Source organism: Gymnoscopelus microlampas (genome assembly GCF_963454915.1).
Source record: "Gymnoscopelus microlampas genome assembly, chromosome: 21".
Lineage (NCBI taxonomy): Eukaryota > Metazoa > Chordata > Actinopteri > Myctophiformes > Myctophidae > Gymnoscopelus > Gymnoscopelus microlampas.
The window spans coordinates 18,981,353-19,009,209 of NC_139958.1; the positions used below are offsets into that span (position 1 = coordinate 18,981,353).

Genomic DNA, 27,857 nt, shown 5'->3' on the forward strand with positions numbered 1-27,857 from the left:
GTTTCGAAACTTGTGTTGAGGAGTTTATATATACTGTACGCGTGCATGCACGCACACGCACACACTCGCGCGTACACACACACACAGTACGTTAGTCCCTGACTGCCTGCACAAACAAGGTAGTTGCTATGCAACATTTACATTTAGATGAGTTTCTTAGTTACTTTCATCTTTGTTCGGCTGTCATCAAGGGTTTGCCGTTTCTGACCCTGCCACAGGAATCTCACATTAACCCAAGCAATAACCCACACCTTTGATGCTGTTTGAAGATGTAATACATCACGTTTAACATAGGGCTTTTAATTAAAAAAGAAAAGAAAAAAGTACACAATCAGAAGAGCAGTGAGATTTTCACTGCAAAAAAAACAGACTTTGGGTTCGAATCCACCGTGGTGCATCCGGCTTTGTCGAGCGTCTTTGCCAACACAAGTGGCCCGTGTTCTGGGGAGGGAAGCTGTGGCGGGGAGGGTGATATTGGTCAAACGGAAACGTATGAAATGAATATAGTAGTAGCTGTTGTCTTATTATGAAGTAGTAGGCAACTGCATTCAGTAATTATGGGATAATCGTAGTGTTTCACCTGCATATTGCTTGGTTCTCTCACAGCTCACTACACCAACTCTTTGCATCTATTATCATAAAGTATTGCATAATTAATATTTGCCGGGAAGTAATTTGTCACCACCACGGACAACTCATCCTTTTGCTAATTATATTATTTTTCATTTTAACCCATTAAGACTGGAAACGCATCTGTGTTATTTTTAGATTTCTTTGGCTATTCAAAAATAGCAGATATACAAACTCATAGCGTGGCACCGAGTGCCGCGCTATGAGCTTGTATATCTGCTATTTTTGAAAAATTGTGAAAATTTGTGGCAAAATCTTGGATTATATATTTTTTAAAGCGAACATTTGTAAAATATTTAGTTCCAGGAACCCCCAGACGCAAAGATTTGAGTTAAAAATGTCCGCCAAAAAAACAAATTGCACAACTTTTCATGATTTTTCAAAAATAGCAGATCTACAAGCTCATAGCGCGGCACTCGGTGCCGCGCTATGAGCTTGTATATCTGCAATTTTGAATAGCCCAACTAAATCTAAAAATGACACACAGATGCGTTCCTGGTCTTAAAGAGTTAAAGAGTATGTGTGATGTCCCACCCCACGTTTTCATTGTTTCATATCATTCTTTCATCGTCTCCTTATTTATTTTGGTAAATGTTCGTCTCCTTTATGTCATCTCCGATACTTCACTTCCTTTCCTTGTGTGCTTCCCGGCCGTGTGATCGCCTGCATCCGAATAGTCTTTTTATTTTTTTTTGTGCTTAGGAAGGTTAACTGGGTGAAATGACCTGGAAGTATCTATGTGTCAGCCATAGTAAGAGCCAGCGAATTCTCTAAATGTTAACCCATTCAGACCGGGAACGCATCTGTGTGCCATTTTTACATTTCTTTGGCTATTCAAAAAATAGCAGATCTACAAGCTCATAGCGCGGCACCGAGTGCCGCGCTACGATCTTGAAAATCTTGTGCAAATCTTTGAAAATACATATTTTTAAACATTTGTAACTCAAATCTTTGCTTCTGTGGATTCTACAAATGTCTTCTAAATCCTAACAGTTTTTTTTTCTGGAAAAAAACATATGCTATAATATCAGTGGTTCTCAAACCTTATCATGTCAAGGACCCCCAAAATTATATTTTGATATTTCTCAAAATGTTTTGTTCCAGGGACCCCCCAGAAGCAAAGATTTGAGTTAAATATGATCGCTTTAAAAATAGATATATTCAAAGATGTGCAAACAAAATTCACAATTTTTCAAAAATAGCAGATCTAGAAGCTTATAGCGCTTGGTGCCGCGCTATAAGCTTGTATATCTGCCATTTTTGAATAGCCCAAATAAATCTTAAAATGACACGGATGCGTTCAAGGTCTTAATAGGTTAAGGAAAGGTGTTTCAGTGCTTTCTATCTGATCTCCTTTAGCGTATAGGGTACACTGACTGGACCATCCTTATGAAAGGAAAGGAGATTTGCCCCCCCCCCCCCCACACACACACACACACACACACACAATTCCTTGCTTCAGCAATACTAGAAAGAGACACTGAACATTTTGGGCATTTCCAAAATCAACTGATGACACAAAGCTTTCAAAACACAATCAAGTCGACAGCAGGTGTTCTCTGAGTGATGTGGTGATTCCTAAGATGTTATGCATAAGACTGTGATCAGATTGCTTCTCACTCTGTAATAATTGTTTTAAGAATGATGATAAAGTACTGTATGTGTAGCAGTAGATTAGAAGGTGCAATACACATCTTGAATACTTATGACAGAGGGAGAGAGAGAGAGGTGCGCACACAGAGTCCTTGCTTTAGGTACAAGATGGTAGACAATAACTGTCTAGTGTCTATACTGAGCCTAGAAAAAAGGGCTTTTACATGCTTAGAACATTAACATGTAGTCTCACAATGGCAGACCCACATCGATCCATTCTGTCGTCGCATAATGATGTAGCCTATTGTAGTTTAAGTGCAGTCAGATTCTCTGAGTACCGCGGTCGTCTTAAATTCTCTTTTATATTCTCCCTCACACCTTTCCTTGACCTCATGACGTCTTCCATCGAAGTGGTCGGTAAAAGACGTAATATTCTTGAGATTTTGACTATTCAGATGCCTCTCCTCGATTAGTTTCAGCTGTACCTCATCATTATCCTGGTGTATTTACTGTGTTCCTCTCTCTTAAGTGCCAGTTCCTCTTTGGACCCGGTGTCAAGTGTTACAGCCCTTTTTCCTTGTGTCTATTTGCCCCGGCGTTTTTGATTTCTGCTGTGTTTACCTGGCCCTCACCTTTGTCTTCTCCCTGCCGCATGATACTCCCCCTTGTTTGTACCGAACCTTTGCAAGATTCTCTGAATTGTGCGATTGAGTCCTCTCGCCAGTTGTTACTGTATGAATAATACAGCACAAGTTAATGTTTTCAAGTCCTTTGAAATATATGTTCTGTATCACTACACAATAGAATATAATTTGACAGAATATTATTTATTTTTCCAAACGTATCGAGTATTACAGTATCCACTTCAACTTGTATAAAATCCTAAACATTATAACACAAGCTAGACAAAAATAAAAGTGAATGCTTCAAATTGATAACACATTAAATACCTGCCAAATGTGGCAATTGAGGGAGTTAATGGAAACATGGAGGTAGAGAGTAGTGAGAGAGAAAGATAAACACAAAAAATAATAATATAGAGAGGGAGACAGACAGACAGAGAGGCTCCCGGTACTGTCCCCAGACCCGCTAATAAGAGTTTTGCTGACAGTGAGTGTTCAATAGATTTCACTCAGAAATATGTCGGAATACATATTATACCAAGCCAAGAATAACAAGGTTTATCAAGTATTTGAGCTCTCCAAATAATCCCGTCGCCTCTGTTGTGCAACGTTAATGAGACGGCACAAAGTTCAGGTACAATGAAAAGTGAGCTTGCAAGGCAAGCAAAGTCTGAGCTTTAATGGTTTTCAGCCTCACTGGGATGGCTTTCTCCGTCTGCCCGTCCGTCCGTCCGCCTGTCAGTCCATCCAAATCTAAAAATGGAATGGTAATGGCCATGAAACTTGCCGAGCACATTAATATTCCCTGGAGGATTAGTGCTACAGATTTTGGTGAAAGCCGTTCAAACAAAGGCGTTTAGAAGTCCTAGACAAACAACCTGATCAAAAATCACAAATCCGGTAAAACACCGTTGTATGGAGAAGTATGGAAAAATGTACATCAGTTGCGTCTCTCGGTACGGAGGAGTAGAGGCCTGCTGCTCCTCTCCGATCCCACTCAGCACAGCCACATTCCTCCCCGCACCACCCCCCCCTCCCCTCACTCACCACCGTCTCAACTGAAGTAGTGAGGAAGGAATAGGCTCTATGCACAGCAGCCATATTGGGAATGAATTGGGCCCCTTCCTTACTTCCTTCACAGCTGTTACCAATGATACTAATTAAGGCTCTGTTCCATTTAGTGTGGCATAGTGGTTGTCTTATTTTCAAGGACCCCCATAACTCTGAGAGTGTACAAATGGAACCAAATGGACCCTTACGGGTCCATTTGGTTCCATTTTTACACTCTCAGAGTTACACACCCACCATAAGGGGCCATTTGGGAACCAAAATGGAGTGTTTCTAGTGAGCCAACATGTATGATATCAGCACCCTGACCAGAATGGAACAGAGCCTTCATTAGTATCATTGGTAAGTAAGGAAGTAAGAAGAGGCCCAATTTCTTTCCAATATGGCTGCTGTGCATAGAGCCTATTAGCCTACCCTGCAAACTTTGTAACCAAGATTTGCTGTTGTCATCTTGAAAACTAGAATCCCCATGTCAGAGGGTGTAACATTACAAGGATAACCAGCGCTAGTTAAGTTTATTATTTTGCGCAGGGCGAAATAATAAACACCAGCTGTGAACGCCTCTGTTTGTTTGATTGTGGAGGACACACAGCATGTGTGTTGAGTGGAGGGCGTACAGTAGGCGCCGGTTTCCCTGATTGGCCAACCCGAACCCATCAGCCTGACATGTCGCCAGGGTTGCCAGATCTGCTTATTATAATTCCCCCGCAAGATTTTATTTGAAAATAGCCGATGTACAAGCTCACAACGCGTCGCATCGCGACGCGTTGTGATCTTGTAGATCTGCTATTTTCAAATAGCTGATGTAAATGTTAAAGTGCTCATGTGGCCCATAGTTGCTTCTTTTGGGCTGGTTTTCCTAGACCTGATTGCTTGTTTCTCTCACATAATCTGGCAACACTGCTGACGTCGCCCAAGCTTTGCGTCGTGCCACCGTGCCAATATAAGTGGTTGTGTGCACAATATAGAACTCCATTCATGAATGCACAATCTCAACACGATGTCAGCAGTTTCTGATGACATCAGGATCCCCATATCTCCATATTTAGCCGAGCAGTTATACGGTATTGAGTACAACACTGGGTACTCTGACAACGAGTTCTCTGCATAACCGTTTGGGGCATTCATTCTCAACTTCTTGCATCATTCCCTACTTCGTTACCTTCAAAATGTGGGGGGGGGGGGGGGGGGTTGCCTGTAATGCCAGGGATGGTCAGGTTGAAAGTGGTTAAGTCTGTCTGTGGGTTTCATATATTTAACCAATGAAAGTATGTATGAATGTATTAACAAGAGCTTGTGACTCAAGTCATTACATTGGATCCATGGGAACACAGGTTCTTTTGCTAATTTCCCGAAAAGGTAACAGTTTTGGACATACAAGGTTTCTGCGCCGACAGCGATGATAATCTAATAGGCAGACTGTCATTAAACTGAGTGCATTCATGTTCCCCCAGAGGATGGACCTTAAACATTATTTTGCGTAACCCCATAACCTTTTATCCATCACTGTCATTATAGGCCACAATGTCAACTTGGTGCACGAGATATCTCAAAATCTAACCTAATTGGCACATCTGAGGAAGAACCCAAATGATTTTTGATGACCCTATGTTTTTGTTTTGTTTTGTTTTTAGCACCGGTGCCACCCTTATGCCAAAGTGTCCTCTTGAGAGTTTTCTCTTCTAAAGGCACTTTGTAGCATTTTAATGATGGTACTTTATTTTATTTCATTTAAAAGCATTTGCTGTTGTTTACAATATGTGTTAATTATGATACTTTATTTAATTTCATATTAAGGTTTTGCTGTTGTTTACATTGTGCATTAATCCTTCAGTGAAAATAAAATATACATAGCCTCCACTCCCCAACCTAATTCTAGCACCAATAATTATTGCAAATGTTCCTTTTGTCCGGTTGGGTGTAAAGAGCTCTTGTTTAATTATTGTTGCCCAGATTGGATGAGACCTTATGGATGAGAAGGCTCGTGAATGTAATCCATGCCAAGCTATTGGAGAATTGGTGTAGATTAGAAGGTAGTGAACTAATTAATTTGTCAGCAGCCACAGTCATATTTTTTCTTACACTGTTCTCCTTTTCAGCAGGACTTGTTGCACATTAACTTTTTGGAAGGCTTATAAGATTATAGCCTCGAGATAGAAAAATAAAAGATGGATCCCTGTGAAGAGAAATCAGAAAGCATGTTTAATGTGAAGATCAAAGGAGAAGGAATTGCTGCTGGATGAACATCAGGTTCAAATCATGTGCAGCTACAGTAAGCCTACATTTATGAGTAGTACAAACGGTTTCAAAACATAGTTTGGTGCCAGTAATTTACGTTATGTTTTTTTTTGAGTGGTGCCAACCACTCCTATATCTGACTTTGTCCGCGTGTCCGTCCGTATGTATGAATGTCCAATAAACAAACATTGATGACAACACGGGTGATGACAATACGGGGCTCATCAAAGGCACCACTCTCTTCACACAGGGTGTGATTTTTTAGCGGCGCTAGCTGCTCTATACCTGACTTTGTCCGTGTGCGTCAACGTTCTGATTGGTCAGGTGTGTCAACAAAGTGATTGGTCAAGCTTCACGTGACACATGGCTATAAACACATTATAAACACATATCGATGACAAAATGTATCAAAGGCGCCGCTACCTTCACACAGGGTGTGATTTTTTTTTGTAAATATGATATAGTGTAATCTATAGGTGCATTTTTGTTACTACAAATGTGCTCTACAATGCATAAAACTCCAAATATTAAAGTAAAAAAACACCTGAAAGAGAAGGTCACTTTTAAGGCAATCGTTATGTAAAACCTAAACCTAAATGTAAAAAATCACACCCTGTGTGAGGGTAGCGGCGCCTTTGATACATTTTGTCATCGATATGTGTTTATAATGTGTTTATAGCCACGTGTCACGTGAAGCTTGACCAATCACTTTGTTGACGGACCTGACCAATCAGAACGTTGACGTACGCACACGGACAAAGTCAGGTATAGAGCAGGATCCGCTCTATACCTAAAGGTATAGAGCGGCTAGCGCCGCTAAAAAATAAAAATTCATACGTATACTAGTGTCAGTCTTCCGTTTCATTATCACTGGAGCAGCGCCATGCTCTCCACTCCACTCAGGACAAAATCAATACATATGACGTCAGGCTCTCTGGTTTCTTGTTTCAGGAGAAAGATGGCCACATTGAGCACGTCTCTCAGAATGATGTGACATAGAACATTTGCTTCAATGAAGTTATGTCCCCCCCCTTAATGATCCAAGTCTTAAGATGTCATACTTTTCCCTCTGTGGTTCATAAAGAGACCAACCGAGCCATACTTTTCGTGTTGCTCTCTCAGGGGCATATGAAATCATTACAATGGCATGCCTCAGGGTTGTCCTTGGACTCGGCCGGGTGGACATTTTCCATCACTGGTGTCCTTGCTAGGAGAACACATGTTTTAATCGCACGCATACACTCATGTGCGTGCACACAGACATTCTCACACACACACACACACACACACACACACACACACACACACACACACACACACACACACACACACACACACACACACACACACACACTAATAGCATTTCTTCTAATGAATTACAAACGGGCCTTGAGGCTGTGCCCATGTATCCCAGTAATGTCTGGCTTATTGTCCGATGACAACACACAGCATACCAATGACAAGGAAACACACGCGCGTGCACACACACACACGCTTATCTATTTCCTTTTAATATCATTACACAGTAATCTAGGTTCATGTCACTAGTTTTAGGAAATGCTAGGTGGCTACCCCCCAAAACAATTCTGTTGCAGCCCATCTACATTTTTAATTAATTTGTTATATTAGTGCAAGGTATAATGGTACAGTCTAGCTCGTTGGCTCTCAAAGTCAGGTCCCCCAGGTCCACCAGGGGTCCTGGGGGGCCGGTTAGTGATGTATCTATGACGTATGACTCCATATTTGGGCATAGTGTCGGCTTGATCCAATTCCCATTGACCCCACTGAAATATTTCAAAAAAGACAAAAATTAAGAAATAAAGAAACAAGGGAACCAGGAGACCTGGTACTGCCAGACCCCTAGTGGTTGAAATCTGAATGGCCGGACTTCACATGACGTGTCATGCGAAGTCCCTTCTATGCCCATGTATGGACGAAATAGGGACAAAGCCTCATGTAGGCCGACCCTCTGGGTCTGGCAACAAAAACAGATATTGACAGCGTGCACCAAAACATGGCACTGATCGTTCCAGTGGTTTGCGAGATTTAGCCTCGCGTTGCGCAGAGGGCAATTTTTTCTTTTGCACTGGCAGATTCGTCTGGTCCCAGGCTATGCGAGATTAGCCCCGGACAAACAAACGGCCAGACAAAGAAAGACCAGACCCTCTTCTACACAGCTAGCCTCCTACAGAGCCAGCCGTAAAGAAAACACTTTGCTAAAATTTGGATCAAAGTGACTGCCGGTGTTTTACATAGAGAAATCTAAAGGTAACTGAAACACACACCCACATAGCCTGTCAAGAATGTCAAGACAGTTCAAAGACAAACTTGACAGGATCTTGGCAGAAGCTCCGTTTAAAATAGTAGCAGATGGGGAGGGGAGGGCCGCCTCATTGTTAGTCCAGCAGACAACAATTGCATCCTCTGTCAATGTCAAAGGTCAACCAGCGTGTCTCCCTTATTTGACCACGCACGGATTAGACGTAATGACTCACACTGACTGATGTGACAGCTGGGCAGAATCTCGCAGCTTAAACATTTTTACCATGGGCTCTGTAGTCAGCAGTAGTTTAGATGTTCTAACTGGCCACTTATAAAAGGGAAAAGATGCTGAAAGCGAAAAAAAATAATTTCTGGGCATCTGTTGGAAAGTTTTACTTCATTGGGGAAGCTGACGATGACTGCTGTACAGTAGTTGCTAATGTTAGCAATTGTTAATAATACATTTTCATGGCATGAATACATGACTTTTTTTTGACATGCAGTACTAACTACCATGGTCATACCTTTTGGTGTTTAAAATATGTAAAATGTACATTGTGATAGACTGTATGGTTAAGCAATTGTTCCTTGCGTACAGTACCTCCCAGCTGTCCTTGGTGTGTGTGTGTGTGTGTGTGTGTGTGTGTGTGTGTGTGTGTGTGTGTGTGTGTGGAGGGGGATGGTCTCTCTGTGTACAGAGTGTGGCCTCGCTCGGTCTGTGGACCAAACAGGGAGTGACACTGATGAGTCGGGCTCACAGAACACTCCCCTGCTGCCCCTGTCCACTGACCCAGAGTCAGCGGGTTAATAACCAGTGCCACCGAAAGCCATCTGTCATTAGGTACCTGCCACTGATCAGGAACCAGCAGTTGTCCCTGCCCTTGTCACCCATCCCCGTGACAAATACTGTATCAAGCCCAACAAGCACACCTAGGGCACACAGAGAAATCCTCAGTGTTCATTTGCAACTCCTGAAGGTCTCTGAGGCATGGCAAATAAATTGGATGAATTATTTGGAATATATGCCTGGTGAATGTTTCACATCACCACTATTCATATAGTTGATGCCTCATTCATACAGGTTAATGCCTTTAAAGGCCCCCGGAGTCCGATGCTATTTTTTTATTGGTCAATCAACGCATCAAAAAATCGCTGTGACGCACTGTTGCGGCCATAAAGGGCCTTTATTGATGATGGAAAAAAAAGTCGACCTTGTGCTGAATAAGAATTGCGTTATGACCGTTAAACAACCACGTTCTGTGTGAACGTACTCGTGGCACAAACAGCAGTTCTAAAAAATATTTCTTTAGGTTAATTCATCTCAAAAGAAAAATGCTCCCAGTGCGTGCGTAAGGACCTTGAGAGTTTACAAATATAACCAAAAATGGACCCTTCCGGGTCCTTTTAGTTACATTTGTAAACTCTCAGAGTTAAAGTATCTAGCAATTGGCTCTCTCTTTGTTGTTTGCCCTCTAAATTACTACTTTGATTATTATTGTTTTGACAAGGGTTGCAAACCTCTCTTTTCCCCTCTCTACCCTTTCCCCCCTTCGCTGCTGTTCTCCTCCCCTTTAAAATAAATTGTATCCATCTTATCTTGGGTGTCATACCCTTTTATGCTAATGCTGGCAAATGCTTGCAGCTAATGTATTCATTAGGTTTACAAGACGTTTGATGATTTGTGGAGATAACAGGAGGACGGTGCACAGTGAGGCGGCGTTTTCTCATCTGATATTGACAGTGAAATTGAATAAAGCTTGATAAATAGCAGCCGAGTGACATGGCCGTTGTTGTTGTTGTTTTTTTCTCATCCCATTTTATAAAGACTGTTCCGTCTCTCGTTCCACAAGAAAGGACAGAACAAGCAAAAGGGAAATGAACGAAAAAACGAGCCACCTCCCTGCAATGATTCATTTTGTTTATTATACCCGTGGTGCTGTATTGATCGCCGTGGCTGAATTACAGTGACACTTGGCAACTATCAATTTTGAATTTAGGACAAAATGTCTGACTTGGGCTATAACTTGGATGAAAAAGTCATCATCATAAAAAACGTCCCTGTAGAAGCGAAGCAAGGCAATTCTTAAAAGACAGTGTTTACTCTATTGACTGCATAGCAAAGCCTATGATAACACGGTATGAAGTCTAGTGTTTTTTTTTTATGCCGAGAGTGTTGATATTGCAGGCTTCCCGGGAGCAGCCAATTCTTGACCTGCACGGAACCAGAGAGGACTGCATAGGAATACTAATGCGCAACTTACAGCCTCACCTTTGAACTTAGGATTATTCCTCACAGACTAATGTGCTTTTTGTTGACACAGTATCACAGATATGTACACACGTTTGATGTATTTGAATCCACAGTTAAACAGAAAATGTCACAATTGATGCCATGAGTGAAGGAATGTTTTTATTGATAAAATGTTCGTAATATACTTGACCGTATGTTTGTCAAAAGGATAAACACGAAAACGCTCGAGAGCTTATTTACATTGAGGTCCTTTGAGTTCAAATATGTGCGGGGGTGGCATAGCAGAGGCATACGGAACATTTTCCATAATGCATGTATTCAATTTAACATACTAGACAAGTAAAATGGCAAAGAACAACATGGATACTGTGACCTGTTACATCAATTAGTACCGTAAATTTCGGACTATAAGCCGCGACTTTTTCCCCATTTTTCGACCCTGCGGCTTATATAACGGTGCGGCTTATCTATTGATTTTTATAGCTAACGGCCACTAGGGGACCTCCTAAATCTAGGGATTTTACACCCGCGGCTTATAGTCCAGTGCGGCTTATATATGTACAAATCATTCAATTTAGCTGCTGCGGCTTATATTCAGGTGCGGCTTATAGTGCGAAAATTACGGTACTACTAATTGACGGTTTGGTCCAGCCACTATTCAGTCAGCTCTATATGGAGAACTTTGACTCTCTTCAGTATACATTGTAGCAATAAAGAAAAATCAACTTAAAAAACATCCCAATCAGTTCATCAAACAATACAGGATAATTCATCACATGCATGACTTCATTATGAATACACAAATCATCGTTTTTTTCGACAGGCTTCCAATTACAGCAGAAATGGAGTGGTACTTTGCAAGTTGTTTGGCTTTAAACTCTTAGGACGGCCTGCCATCTGCAGTCCCGTACTACTCTCCTGTGTATGTCCATCTGCAGTACCACTCTGTATACTACTAATGTACACCAATAACCCATTTTGGTCAGTTCCTGGTATTTCATTAGCTTATAGGCATGAGGTTGTTCCAGGTTCCAAATGAAGCCAATCTTCAGAATTGCACAGCATTTTGTCTCTCGTCCACAACAACAGTATCAGTGTATTTGCTGCCACATCGTTACAAAATATTGTCTAAACATTTCTAAACCAGTTACTCTTAACACAAGGGTGTTTTGAAACATTGAGCCCTGGAGAGACTATTTCTTTGGCAATTAAATCTACAATTTCATCATGTCTGGCTTATATCCCTTTCATGCATTATACCTGTTGACAATGTGAGAAATGGATTCAATTACTTGTACAGGAGAATGCATTAAACGGTGTGGCTCATGACTGGCTGCCTTAGTGCGTACCGAACTGTCATATTTAGTCAGCTGTAAAAGACCTAATGTCCTCTCCAATGGCAGCGTTGCTGAACATAGTCTGGGAATCGAAGTGATCAGCAGATGTTAACCCATTCAATTCGTGAACGCATCTCTGTAATTTTAGATTTATTTGGGCTATTCAAAAATAGCAGATCTACAAGCTCGCAGCACAGTACCGAGTGCCGTGCTACGAGCGCCGTGCTACGAGCTTGTAGATCTGCTATTTTTTGTAAAATCGTGAAAATTTGTGCACATTTTTGAAATATATATATTTTTTTGAAAGCGTTAGGATTTAGAAAATATGTTTTTAACTCATTCAATGCCATGCTTATTTATGGAATTTTGGCTCTGAGTGCCACAGCCAAAATTCATTGTAAAAAAGAAAGTGCTTAGGAAGCGAGATACAGCCTTTTTAAGTTATAGGTTAAACAAGGAGTGGATGGAGCAGCAAAAATTCAAATCATCATATCTTGGGTTCTGAATTAAAAAAACTTTTATTTTGATTTTTTTTTTTTTTTTTTATGACGGATTTGACAGATTGTGGTGCACGCGCCACGCGGTGTCAGGCCACGTGACGGATTTGACGGATTGTGGCACAGAATGAGTTAATTGGCCGCAGGTTTTAATGGGTTAAGTGCACACATTTCCCCGTACGCTTTCTAACCCTTCTGTTGGAGGCTTGCATGGTGGTCAGTCAGTGTCAATAGGCTCTATGCACAGCAGCCATATTGGAAATAAATTGGGCCTCTTCTTACTTCCTTCACAGGTGTTACCAATGATACTAATGAAGGCTCTGTTCCATTCTTGTCAGGGTGCTGATATCGTGCATGATGGCTCACTAGAAACACTCCATTTTGGTTCCCAAATGGCCCCCTACAGTATGGTGGGTGTGTAACTCTGAGAGTGTATTTGTATGCATTTGTACACGCTCAGAGTTACAGGGGTCCTTGGAAATAAGACAACCACTATGCCACACTAAATGGAACAGAGCCTTAATTAGTATCATTGGTATCACTTGTGAAGGAAGTAAGGAAGGGGCCCAATTCATTCCCGATATGGCTGCTGTGCATAGAGCCTATTGAAGCCTCTGTGTAGACACACTGATGACTGCTTCGGTCACGTTTCAGCACCATGGACAGTGGCAACACCAAGGACAGTGGCGCTGTCAGTGCACCGTGTACACACACACACACATTTTAATTCTTTATTTGCATCCACAAATTACAATTAAATTACAGGGAAACAAATATAACGGGGTTGATAGTTCATGGCACCTAAGGATATACATGGCACCTTCTCCTCCACACAGACAAACTGCCTATGACAGCTGAAACAGAGCAATATTTCGCAAGTTGTTTGGCTTTGCTTTTTGTCATGCAAGCGATTGCCAGGCCACTCGTGGTCAGCTTATATACATGGCCCAGGCTTCCAAATATGAGCACAGAGAATCTGCACCTGTACCCAAGGTTTGTTACGATTCTCATGAGAATCGTAACAAACCAGGCTTTCCAGGATAAGCATTCTAAGTACCAACCGCTACTCGAGTAGCGGTTGGTACTTAGAATGCTTATCCTGGAAAGCCTGGTCCATGTATAGATCAAAGAGACAGCCCACCTCCAGAATAAGAACCTCTGTGTGACTGGTGTCAGCAAAAACGACATCAGGGGTATTTGGGATGTTAGCAAAGACATCACAAGTTAAACCAAACCAATCTGGTAACACTCTTGAGTGTTACCGCTCACACAGACACACACAACAGACAACACACACACGTGTGCACACACAGATATATGAAGACATATAAAGATGAAATGTCGAATGCTTTGAGCTTAAAGGCTAATTATTGTTCTGTGTTCTTCTCCCCTCTTCCTTCCCTTCCCTTCCCTTTGCCTGCTGTCTGCAGAGATGTCTGGTACGGGAGCGGACATATCCCAGGTTCACTGGAAGCAGCAGTGGCTGGAGAACGGGACACTTTATTTCCACGTGTCCATGACCAGCTCAGAGCAGCTCGCCCAGACCACACAGCCCACGCCCCGGGAGCCGGCGCACGCTCTGCACGAACACATGCACCTGCTGCACATATCCGTCATGGTAAGTGACGCTGAAGTACAGCCAAGTTACTTTAGCAGTGATGCTCTCACACTCTCTCTCTCTCTCACACACACACACACACACACACACACACACACACACACACACACACACACACACACACACACACACACACACACACACACACACACACACACACACGCACACACGCACACACACACGCACGGCCATTGTTCTGCTTGCCGGACATAAGCACTGCAGACCACTCTTGTGACCTCTCTCTGCACCAAAACAAACTCCCTTGAAAACAATATCTGCATCCCACTCTCCCACCACATCTGTGCTTTGCTCACCTCGCTTAACACTCTCTCTCACACACACACACACACACACACACACACACACACACACACACACACACACACACACACACACACACACACACACACACACATACACACACACACACTGACCGCCCACACACCGCTGGACGGTGGCCTTCTCTGTGAAGTCGTCCACTCCCTCTAGACTTCACTCTTAAGACCCCTCTCTTCACTTCTCCAAAGCTATCATCTGTCAAATCACTTCCCTGTCTCTGCTCAGCCATTATTCTCTCACTTCATCTTACACCTTCCCTGATAACCCCCTCCACCCCCCAACCCGCCCCTGTGTATGATACAGATATTCCACTCGCTGTATTTTTTACAAGTCTCTCTTATAGGCCGTCTCCTTGACACCTTGTCCCTTTCTTTTTCCCTTCAAAGTCCTCGACTCTTATCCTTTGTGTTTCTGACGTCTCTTTTCACATCCACTGTCTGTTTCTTTTTTTTTCTATGTCGCCCAGTGGGCAAACGGCGGCAATTTCTTTCGTTTTCCGCGAACCGTGTATGGATGAACGGTGCGTGTGCGCAACAAAACATCCGTGGACAAATGGTGCTGGCCAGCAGGCCATGGGCATGCGGCGCCGATTGTTTTTGTTCCATCGAAACGTCCACGGGCCGATCATTCCTGGATGAACGGTGCATGGGACGAAACGTCCGTGGACGAACGTTGCATGCAACGTGACGAAACATAAACAGACGAACGCTGTTATGTGTGATGATGAAACATCCATGGATGAACGGGTGCATGCAAGGAATGCAGTGGTGTAACGGAACTAAGTGCATGTACTCAAGTACTGTACTTAAGTACAATTTTAAGGTATCTTTACTTTACTGGAGTATTTCCAATTTTCAAAACGTTTACTTCTACTCCACTACATCTCAGAGGCAAATATTGTACTTTTACTCCACTACAATTATGTGAAAACTTGTGAAATTGGACACTCTGCATAATCAGTTTTAACGTATATTTTCATACCAATACTTGTGTACTTTTACTTAATAATTGTTGAATTCCGGACTTGTAACAGAGTATTTCTGCATTGCAGTATTGATGCTTTTACCCAAGTAAACATTTGAGTACTTTTTCTACCACTGAAGGAATGAAAGATGCATGGACAAATGGTAGAAGCACAGAACTAAATATCCATGGACAAACGGCATATCCCTAAGACCTAAAACCGTTTTAGTTTTCCTCTATCTCCCCTTCACTCTCTTTAACCTCCTTATCTGCCTACGCCTTTGTTTTCTGACGCCAGGACTCGTTGTCCCCAGGTGAACTACAGTACCCACTCATCCATCCTGCCTTCCCCAACCTGCTGTAGCGGTCAATTTTTCATGCATTAATTTACATTTTTCTTACCCACATCACAGTCAAATTGTCAGTGTTACTTTACTGGAAACAAATCATATACCAGCCTTTTTGACACGTGGGTCCTTTGTCACTCTTCCTTTGATAGCATTTGATTCCTCAAAACTGTTATGTGATATATTTTTTCATTGCTGAGGTATCGGCTTATTCATGATTGTTATAGAAGTCGGACTCGGATTCTTCTGAAAACATATATTAAACACCTCGAAATCTTGCAAAACATACTATGAAAATGCTATTCTGATATTGATTCTCACTTATCTTGCCACACTAATTGACAAGCACACTCATGGAGTCTACACACGAGTGCATGGGGCCAGTCTCCAAGCAGACACATGGCCCAACGAACTCCACACTTTCCACAAAAAAAATCCTCAATATTCTGCCCGTAACACCAGCTGCTTCCCATACCGTTACTGTACTTGCACGCTGTACAATTAATATGCAAAGCATTATGTCCCAATACTTCAAATCACTTCCGCGGGTAGCGCAACGTCAAAATGGTCACGTCTTTTGGACAACAGATCTACAAGCTAGCAACGCCTCGCGCGTCGACGTGTTGTTGCCTTGCAGATCTACTGCCAGTAGCCCCTCCCCCTGCAGAGCACACAGCACAGAGAACGACACAGGGACATGGAGAGAGAGAGGAGGGAGAGAAAGGCAGAGAGACAACACGAAACTTATCGGTCAGAGTCGCGAGTGAGGGAGAGAAAGACAGACACAGACAGTCAGAGAGGGGGAGAGAGACAGAGAGACACGACACAAACCTTTACTACACAAAACTTTGCGCGCAGCCATGGGACCACGCAAAAAAAAACATGCTCGCCAAACGCACACACAAAGCCACGCAACATCGCGTGGCTCGAGCAGCTGCAGCAGCAGCAACAAAACAAGCGTACGCGCCAGTGTTGCCAGGGCCACGGAGAGAGACGGATTTTATTGTGCATAATACTGTCGATTGATTATTCTTAGACCAGCATTTAGCCAAGCAGTTTAACCCATTAAGACCTGAGGCCGATTCTACAACTGCCTTCTAAATCAGTAGTTCTCAAACTTTTTCGTAATTCAAACTCGTTAAAATTTTTTCAAACACTTTCAAGATTTTTCAAAAAATAGCAGATGTACAAGCTCGCAGTGCGGCACGAAGCGACGCGTTGTGAGCTTGTATATCTGCTATTTTTGAATAGCCAACGCTAAAATCTAAAATTAGACAGAAAGATGCTGTCCCATTTTTAATGGTTTGAAATAGTCACACGCTCTCTTGCTATGCACCGCACACACTAACACTCTGCCGCATTGTGAGCTTGTAGATCTGCTATTTTCAAAAGATGTTTAGACATATTATACGTTTGAAAACTTTACATTCTGCATAATGAGTAAATACTACTTTTGGTACTTTAAGTACATTTTGACACCAATACTTTTGTACTTTTACTCAAGTAAATGTCAAATTCCGGACTTTTACTTGTAACAGAGTATTTCTACATTGCAGTACTTTTACTTAAGTAAAGAATTTGAGTACTTTTTCCACCACTGGTCCTCGGTAATCTCAATGGAAAGACGGTATGATACGAGATGCGGTGAAGAGGAGGGTAGCGGAATGAAGGAGCCACATTCAGGCAGCTAGAACAGGGAAGACAAGCTGTGTTGGACTGGCCTTGAGGCCCCAAAGGTGTCTCTTGGCTCTTTGAGTGAACATCATTAAGTGTGATTCTGTCAGCTCTATGGCAGGCTCAAGTCTGAGTGCTCTATTCTTTTGGCATTGAGCTGTCGGGGCTCTCACTCACTCTTTTCACTCCTCTCTCTATCGCTCTCTTCTTCTGCGCCTCTTCACAGTCTTTCCATTAAGGACTGTGTGCTAGTCAGTCAGCTCTGCAGGACGTGATTCTGACTGCTAGAAGGACAGCTTTTTGTTATGTTGTTTTGGTTTTGTTTTCCTAATTGTGCAGCAGAGCATTTTCTCTTTTTGTGTTTTTAAAAAATCATCCTGCTTCATTTATAGACTAGACTCTCAATGTTAATTGAATTTGAAGAGGGTAAGAATGGATGTGGGTATGCTCTCTCGGTTACATTCGCAGTGTATCGTACCACGTTTGTAACTCAAATCTTTGCTTCTGGAGGTCCCTGGAACAAAATATTTTACAAATATAAAAAACTAGAATTTCGGCCCGATACGCGGGCCGAAAGTCTAGCGCCCACGCAGCGCCCACTTGGCAGCGGAGATCACTGGCGTAGCGTCATGAGGGCCAGTGGGGCCATGGCCCGTTTAGTGAAGCCCCTGCGTGCCACGTATAGCTGGCCAAACTCCTTAGCAAAAAAAAACAAAAAACTCAGGGGGTCCAACTTGGGGCTTGTTTGCATAGACCACGGCAGCGCTTGTTTCTCGCCCGTGTCACGGATGTGGCACATCCAGGCAGACGACACACGACCACAACCCACAAACAGCCAAATTGTCAACGGCGCATGCGCAGGTTTGCGGATTGTATGGTAGAGATATATTTATTCAAAGATTTGCACAAATTCACGATTTTTCAAAAATAGCAGATCTACAAGCTCATGAGCTATGAGCTTGTAGATCTGCTATTTTTGAATAGCCAAAGAAATCTAAAATGAGCATTTTCTCTTTTGTATTTTTATTTAAAAAAAGATTGGCATCATCCTGCTTCATTTATAATCTCGACGTTAATTTCATTTGAAGAAAAACAAACCCACAAATGGATGTGGGTTCGTTTTTTATGCTCTCGGTTACATTTCCAGCGTATCGCACCGCATTTCCTCGTGAAAATGTGAATCTATACCGACTTACTGGAAGGACCGTAGAAAGAAAAAAAAAAATATGCTCTTCTTCCAGGCTCATATTACTGTATATAGAGAAGACAGAAGTAATTTATAGAATGGTGTGTTCACATTTGTAAGCAAGACATCAGCAATGACAATGAATTTACTGCGTGCTGCTGACAAAAGCACATTTTGCTCTCCCCTAGGGAGGCATTGCCTTCGACAGACCTTCGGTCTGATGCAGGTTTTTACTAGGCTAGCCAATGTCCTTACCGTTTTGTTAATCCAGTCATAAAAGTGGTCTGCTTTAGCACACTTCTCATGTGTTTTATAGGCTTAAGCCATTAAGACCGGGAAAGCATCTCTGTAATTTTTATATTTCTTTGGCTATTCAAAAATAGCAGATATACAAGCTCATAGCGCGGCACCGAGTGCCGTGCTATGAGCTTGTAGATATGCTATTTTTTGGAAAAATCGTGAAAATGTGTGCAAATCTTTGAATATATCTATTTTTAAAGCGAACATTTTTAACTCAAATCTTTGCTACTGGGGGGATTCTACAAATGTCTTCTAATTCCTAACATGTTTTATTTTTTTTAACTTCGCAAGTCGCAATAATATCAGTGGTTCTCAACATTTTTCATATCAAGGACCCCCAAATTTATATATATTTGGCCGTGGACCCCCATTTGAAAATATCCCCAGAAGCAAAGATTTGAGTTAAAAATGGATATATATTCAAAGATTTGCACACATTTTCACAACTTATTTTTCCAAAAAATAGCAGATCTTGTATATCTGCTATTTTTGAATACCCAAAGAAATCTAAAAATGACACAGATGCGTTCCCGCCCCGGTCTTAACGGGTTAACGCGAGGCCTTCTGTATAATGCTCTTTCACAAATATTCCTTTCCAGGCTCTTAACCGTAACACTGCTTATTTGCTTATAATACAAATAGCTCTCATTGAATAAAATAACATTATTCATAGTTATTATGTATGTACAGTCTATTATCTGCATTGCTGGTCTCAGAATGCAGCAGAGCTTAAATGGATGGCTATTTAATAGAGTCAGTGCTACAACCCCATGTCTTTAATTTACATAATATCTGCAATGTAATAAAGCAAGTCAGCATTATACATTTTATATGTACAGTACGGCTGATATAGGGTTTCATTCACTCTGTTTGTATGGTGGCTTGCATATTCACATACAGTACAATGTTTACATACAAGCCAGCAATTTTGTCAAACAGATGTATTGGTTATTGTTATCCTTCATTCCACAGTTTTATTAACCCTTTAAGACCGGGAACGCATCTCTGCCATTTTTTGATTTCTTTGGCTATTCAAAAATAGCAGATACACAAGCTCATAGCGCGGCACCGAGTGCCGCGCTATGAGCTTGTGGATCTGCTATTTTTGAAAAATCGTGAAAATATGTGCAAATCTTTTAATACATATTTGTTTAAAGCGAACATTTTTAACTCAAATATTTGCTTCTGGGAGGTCCCTGGAACAAAATATTTTTAGATATGTTTTATTTTTTATATTTTTTTCAAAAAACTGTCAGATGCATATTTTTTTAATGTCTTAATGGGTCTTAATGGGTTAAACCCACATTGACACATACAGTATATGATGCAAAAAGCAAAAAAAAGATAATGGGCCAGTCCGGAACAATCCATGCATCTATCATTTCAGGAGGAAGTGCCTTATTAGCGTTGATTCCTTTGATCTAATTGGTTAACTTGTCCGTAACAATATTGAACAATTCACAGCGTTGTGTGATAATGAATGTTTCATAGGATACACTTAGACCTCTGCTGTGGCCTCTCCCCGTCTCTTAGGTCTCCATAATTGGCTTCAGCATAGTGAGGAACAAATTGGTGATTTTTTAAAAAAGGTCAATAAAATGAGGGATCACGCTGGTCATGCAAAGACATAATATGCTCTCCTAATGAGGAAACTGTTGTCAGTTTAACTAAAACTTCAGCCAGTATTATATGGAGATCCAGAGATCCTTTTTACGGAATTAGCGAAAATAACAGATCTACAATCTCGCAACACGCCGCAATGTGATACGTTGTGAGCTTGTAGATTGGCTATTTCCGTTACTTTTGGGTGACATTGTTGTACAATGAAGTAGGACTTAACCTGCCAAGGCAAAGTGCAGTAACTACGAAAAGAAAATCACTGATAAATTGGGTTAAAAGTGATTCAACAAATGAGATATCGGCATATAAGTGATATTACACTAATTGTACATCTGTTCTTGAGGTAATTGTTTATCCCCCAAAATCCCAAAGGCTAATTTGACCTTTGGAATACACAAATAAGTCGGTGTGTCCAAAAACGTAGTTACTGCACTTTGGCTTGCCAGGGTTTCCGTTCGACAGCTACAGTAAATACAACTATACTGTACATACCTAGCTGAAAGAAAAAACAGCCCGCTCCTTATAGTTAAAGCATTTATTCACATACATTTCAGCTATGAAGCCTGCATTACAGACAGAGTCACATGATCTGAAATTATATTTTTTTAGTTAATGAAAAGGCAAGTCATTATTTTTAAGTGAGATGAAAGTATTTTTTGATGTTTCATGCCTTTTGATATACTATATGCTTAGTTGTGTAATATAAATTCATACTAATTAACCAAACCCCTTTAGAAACCCTTAAAGCTGCAATCAGTAAGAATGATGTTCTTACGGAACACCGGCTTGGGCATGGGGGGGGGTTGGGGGGATATTGCACTTTGAGCTGGAGGCAATACCTCTTGTCAACCAGCAGTGGTCCTACCTGACCACGGTGTCTACATTTCTCCATAGAAGAGCAGGAAGAACACCTCCAAACCACTGCTTTTGTGCTAGTTATATTGTATTAAGATATAGGCCTACTCTACTGCAGCAGCCCACAGGTTTTAAAACACTGGTCTATTATACAGCTTGGTCAAAAAAAAAAATGTACCCCCCCCCCCCCCCCCTCCAAAAGTCTGAATGTCAGCGTTACACACTGATTTATGGAAGAGGGAAGGGAAGCCAGTTACCGTAAAAGTATTTTCCTGACTGACACTCTCATCACAACAACTTTTGAGTATGTCACCGCGTTGTCAAAACCAAACGCACTAGTCTGGGCAAGTCTGCCGTTTCTCTGTCATTCCTATTTCAGCTTCTATCAACGGCAGAGCCTGGCTTCCAGTCTGAGGCTGGTTGACGATGGGAGGCATTAATCCAATAAGACCGGGAACGAATCTGTGTCATTTTAGATTTTAACCACTTTAACCTTTATCTGATACTTTTGGCTATTCAAGAATAGCAGATATACAAGCTCATAGCGCTATATGAGCTTGTAGATCTGCAATCTTTTTGAAAAATCATGAAAATGTCTGCAAATCTCTGGATATATACAGTATATATTTTTAAGTGAACATTTGTAACTCAAATCTTTGCTTCTGGGGATTCTACAAATGTCTTCTAAATCTTGTTTTACTTATGTTGCTATAATCAGTGATTCTCAAACTTTTTCATGTCAAGGGCCCACAAAATGATATGTATTTGGCTGCAGACCCCCATCTCTAAACATGTTGTTCCAGGGACCCCCCAGAAGCAAAGATTTAAGTTAAAAATATTTGCTTAAAAAAAACAAAACATATATATATATATATATATATATATATATATATATATATATATATATATATATATATATATATATATATATATATATATATATATATATATATATTGAAAGATTTGCACAAAATTAATGTTCAGGAGCTTGTATATCTACTATTTTTGAATTGCCAAAGTATAAAATAATGGTTAAGGTGGTGACACAGATTCTTACCCGGTTTTAATGAGTTAACATGCACCTGGCTACACTACCTCATTGCATAAGCAATGTGCCGCTATTCTGCATCACTACAGTGCTTGTTTCTGGACCTTGCCTGAAGGCCTTTACGTGAGGCCATTGATTCTCGCTCTCATCCTCGCCATCAAAACAATACAGACAATCCAACAGGCGATGGATTGGAGGGTGGTCGTTTTGCTCGTCCTTTTGTCACCCTGCATGGTGGGAATTTAGTTTCTCATGTCCACGGTTCCCTTTGATGTGGACTCCTGAGGGGGCTAGCATGCTCCGAGCCATGTTGTTTAAAAGGGATATTCGGCCCGATTTTCAAACGAAATGTGATTGTTCTGAGATCAATAATATAGTCGTCTGTGTATGTCTACGCAAAATGTTGATGTTGCAAAACGATGTCAAACACATCGTTTCATGTATGAGGGCCTACATTCCGTCCACCCGATACACAAAACGACACATGGGTAAATGGTGCATTTATATAGTTCCTTTATCCAAAGCTGCTTTACAATGTGCATTGCATTCACCCATGTACACGTTCACACACCGAGAACATGAGACAAGTATGCAAGGTAGCAACTTGGTCATCGGGTGCAGTTAGGGGTTCAGTGTCTCGCTCAAGGCCACTTCGAGACTAACCCAGCGGGAGTCGCACAGGAATCGAACCATGAACCTTCCGATTCCCAAGCGGCCGCCCCCATCAGAACTGTGGGTTGAATGGGATTTAGGTCGAAACTCTGCAGCATTTTCCTTTAAATAGCTTGATTGCTTGCATGTAAAATACTATACCATCTATGACTGCCTAAAGAGTGTCATCTCATTATAGTGGAGTTAAAATTCTTTGATTCTCCTAATCACTGCTGGGACAATGGAAAATGCTCCTTTTCTTGAAGTGTTTGCTATTTTCTTGCCCTGAAACTGAAACGATGTCCATAAACCTTTGAACTGTTATCATAGTACGAGAAGACCTTTCCTGGTTGAGAAACTGGAGTAGCAGAACTCGAGCATTATCCCTTTCGTACACAGCGGTAGGAAATGGACTAAGAGGAAACTAAAGGTTGGAGAATGCGCAAGCACACACACACACACACACACACACACACACACACGCACACGCACACGCACACACACCTGCTAAAGTAATTCACACACCCATCAGAATTAAGTGGAATCTATAGCAATGAAGCCATTTCTGACAGATCCTTTTACATTTCCACCCTTCAGAGTCGGCAAGAAGTGGAGGGCAGCAGACGTAGTAGTGCGACTCGTGGAATTATTAACACAGAATGCTAACCACTTTGTGCCTCCACAAAAGGCAACGCACAGAGGTTGTTTGATCAGGCCTGTGAGACGTACCACAGCACATATTAAACAAAGCCTCTTGTCTGACAGCCAGGAGAGGAAGAGAGAGAGAGAAAGCAAATTTCTCAGCTCCCCCAGCAACTCTCGACCATCCGTGATACACAAATGTAACACTTGTATAGGGAAACAGTAGGGAGAGTACTAACATTATTGTTAGCATGTCCCAGTACAGGGTTTCCCAATCTTTTCTTTTGGACTTCCAACTAGCCATAGCCTCTGGTTGTGAAATTACTTTAACCGGGAACGCATTTGTGTCATTTTTTGATTTCTTTGTCTATTCAAACATAGCAGATATACAAGCTCATAGCGCGGCACCGAGTGCCGCGCCATGAGCTTGTTCTGCGCTACGCGCTAGATCTGCTATTTTTTTTATATCGGGAACATTTGTGTAAATCTTTGAATATTAATATATTTTAAAAGCGAACATTTGTAACTCAAATCTTTGCTTCTGAGGGTCCCAGGGACAACATATTTTGAGATGGGGCTGGTCGGCGGACACATACATATAATGTTGGGGGTCCTTGACATGACAAAAGTTTGAGAACCACTGATATATAGCGACATACCTTTTTTCAAAGAAACTGTTAGGATTTGTTGTTAGGATTTGTTGAACTGTTAGGAAGTTCAAATAAAAAAAATGCAAATGCTCACAATTCACTGCACCATGACGCGTTGTGAGCTTCTAAAGTTGCTGCTATTAAAAAAAAAATGCTGTAAATAGGGACACCATGCAGATTGAAAATGGTTAAACTGTCTCAATAATCTTATGAATTGAATTAGAAAATAAAAAGGTATACTATATAAACATCTCCCATTTTCCAGTTGGTGCCCGCCACTTTGAAAAACGTGTGAAGTAGCGAATGGAAAAGAAATCAGTTGTATTGTCTGCAGCAATGTTGTTGGCGAGTAGAAGATCTTTCAAAGAAATGACACATTCGGGTTCACAGGGAGGACAGGTAGTATTTTCCCAGGAATGAGACGCTATAAAGGCTGGCAGCTCAGAGCCTTTCATATGTCATGTTACGGAACATAATCTTCAGTTCTCTGAGATCTTGGCGTCCATACCACCAAATGCATTACACATAGTGGAAATTGGACGTCTATTCATGGAATATCAAGATACGTCAAACACTACCAGATAGCCAGCTATAGTCTGCATTGAAAGAAAAGCCATCATTTGTACTTATGAAAAATCCTTCTGCCTCATTTCATGATCTTGGGTCGATGCCCAGGGTCATTTAATATCATTGAGTTTAGACAATGTGAAGGTAGAATCACTATTCTTATCTCTCTCTTATTAGATATGCGCAGAGGTACAGTGCAGCCGACACGCCTGAAATGGCCTCGCTATAATTAACCAGTCACTGGTGATATATGACCATGAGTGCGTTAGGTCAGCAAGGCACAGAGAGGCTCACAGGTTCCAACCATAATTGTGGCTCCACTGAAAATCAAGGGCCTCTGAAATTAATTTCCACCCTGGCTTGGCACACGATGACACAATGTTGCTGGTTCGGGGGATGGATACTTTCACTTTTATTGCATTAACCCATTAAGGCCTGAGGTTTCGATTCTAGGTTCCGATTCTACAAAAAAACAAAATGTCAAGGACCCTCAAAATTATATGTATTTGACCGTGGACCCCCATCTCAAAATATTTTGTTCCAACCCCCCAGAAGCAAAGATTTGAGTACAAAATATATATATATATTCAAAGATTTGCACACATTTTCACGATTTTTCATCAATAGCAGATCTACAAGCTCGTATGAGCTTGTATATCTGCTATTTTTGAATAGCCAAAGTGTAAAATAATGCTTTTTAGCTCAAATAAAAAAAATGACACTGATGCGTTCCAGGTTTTAATGTGTTAAACTCTAAGGGGTTTCAATTTAATTGGTCACAGCTTTAATTGTTTCAGTCACCTTTTTGGTTTCTTTAATTTTACAAATGTGCTTGTTATAGCACCATGAATAGCAACTCAAGCCTAATTAAAATGCGTTCGCCAGCCAGCCCAGCACTTAAAGTGACTGACACAAGAAGGTTGTAGAATAAAGGCTTATTGGGAAATTGATTTATTCAGTGAACTAATTGCTCTTCATTTCTATAAAGTTAGTAAAGTTTCTCTTCATCATCGCTGCTCGATATGCATGGATTAATTAGCTTAATATGCACCCAAATGCTAAAGGCTGAGTGAATATCAGTGAAGTCTCTATTGTGTTAGTTAGTTGTGCTAGTTTGTTGTATTTCGTATATACTAAATATATTGAGGCTGCATAGCAGGGACTATTTTTCTTTAATCCAGTTTGTTTATTGCATTGCATATGTTTTATATTTAGTTTAAAATCCTGTGCAAATTGCTGTCACATTAATATTGCCTGTAGCTTTCTTTTAAAAAAAGGGGGGGGGGGAGAGGTACAATGAGGCGGTGAGGTTTCAACAAACACATTCTGAGCAACATGTGTTTTGTTCAAGCCTTGGATTGATCTAGGGACAGTACAATACAATAGGCTTTTATTGTCTCCACCAGGCCCAAAGGCATGGCGAGAGAGTATGTTTTCCACCCCGTCCGTCCGTGTGTGTGTGTGTGTGTGTGTCCGTGTGTGTGTCCGTGTGTGTGTGTGTCCGTCCTGTCTGTGTGTTACCAGCTAATCTCCGGCACCGTTGGCCCGGTCGCTCCGAAACTGTGCACACACACTCCCTGGATGCCAATTCAACCTCTGCCCCAATTTTTTCACATGGGCCTGTTATAGCGCCACCAGGAGGCCGATTTGTGCGAAACCCATTTTTTCCCATTACTCCTACAGCTTTTAACTAAACGTCATGCAAATCGGTACACAGTATCTCTATAGTCATGTGATCAACCCGGATCTGTTAAATTTCCCATATTCCATCCTCATTGGCTAAGGTTGGCTTCCAAAGTTTGCAGGATTGGTTAGTTTTGAACAAACTGCCTCAAATCATGAACACAGCTTGCCATTTCCATAAAATTGCACACGCACATTCCCACTAGGCCGAGGAAGAAATGCCACTTGAAATTTTTCAAATCAGCCTCATGGTGGCGCTATAACAGGCCAATATGCATTTTTAACTATAACTGCACCGATCTGTGTGAAACTTTGCACGCACACTCCCTAGAGGCCAAGGAAAAAAATCTGCACTGCATTTTTCACATCTGCTTTTTACAGCGCCACCAGGAGGCCGACTTATGTATAATACATTTTTGGAGATTATTCCTTCAGATTCTGTCCACAAAACACGCAAATTGGTACACAGTATCTCCATAGTCATGTGATTCTGTGGATCTGTCCGATATTTCATATTCCATCCTATTTGGCTTACAGTGGTTCCCAAAGTTTGCAGGATTGGTCAGTTTTGAACAAAATGCCTCAAAACATGAACGCAGTGTTGATTTCGTGACATTTTGCATGCAGATCCCGACTAGGCCGAGGAAGAAATGCCCCCCTTTTCACATTCACATTGGCCTGTTATAGCGCCACCAGCAGGTCTAATTTAGCAACCACATTTTTTGAACAAAATGCCTCAAATCATGAATGCAGTGTCCGATTGCTGTGAAAGGCCTAAGAAGAAATGCCACCCTTTTCACATTGGCCTATTATAGCGGCACCAGGAGGCCACAACAACCTGCCTGACCTGGCGGAGACTTGTGCTCCGAGGAGCACTTTTTTGTTTTGTGTTTTTGTTTTATTGCTGTGGCTCTGCAGAGTCTAGACATTTATAAGAGCATATGTGTCCGTGTGAGTCTGTCTGAGGGCGAATCTTGCAAAACGCTGGACCGGTCGTGCCTCCACATCACTGACGTATGGTGTCATACGTCACAGGCTGGTCACATGAAGTCCAAAGATCCTCATTAGAGCCATGCTGTTCCCATGTGGAATGCCGAGATCCACGTCGTTCGATTTTTTTCTCCTGAAGGCCAGCAGGAGGTATTTTGGGGACGTTGGAGGATTGACGACAGCTTGAGATGGGATAATATGTCATGGTTAGGGACACACAAAAAA

General features: G+C 41.5%; 1 protein-coding gene across 1 annotated transcript in view; it reads left to right on the plus strand.

Annotated features, from left to right (window-relative positions):
• Positions 1-27,857, plus strand: part of astn2 (astrotactin 2) — a gene marked incomplete at both ends in the record, with an annotated part of 637,213 nt that overhangs the window by 72,678 nt on the left and 536,678 nt on the right. The window contains one exon of the mRNA XM_084047140.1: positions 13,930-14,117. Within this exon, the coding sequence (XP_083903266.1) occupies positions 13,930-14,117 (188 nt within the window). The remainder of the gene's footprint in view (positions 1-13,929; positions 14,118-27,857) is intronic.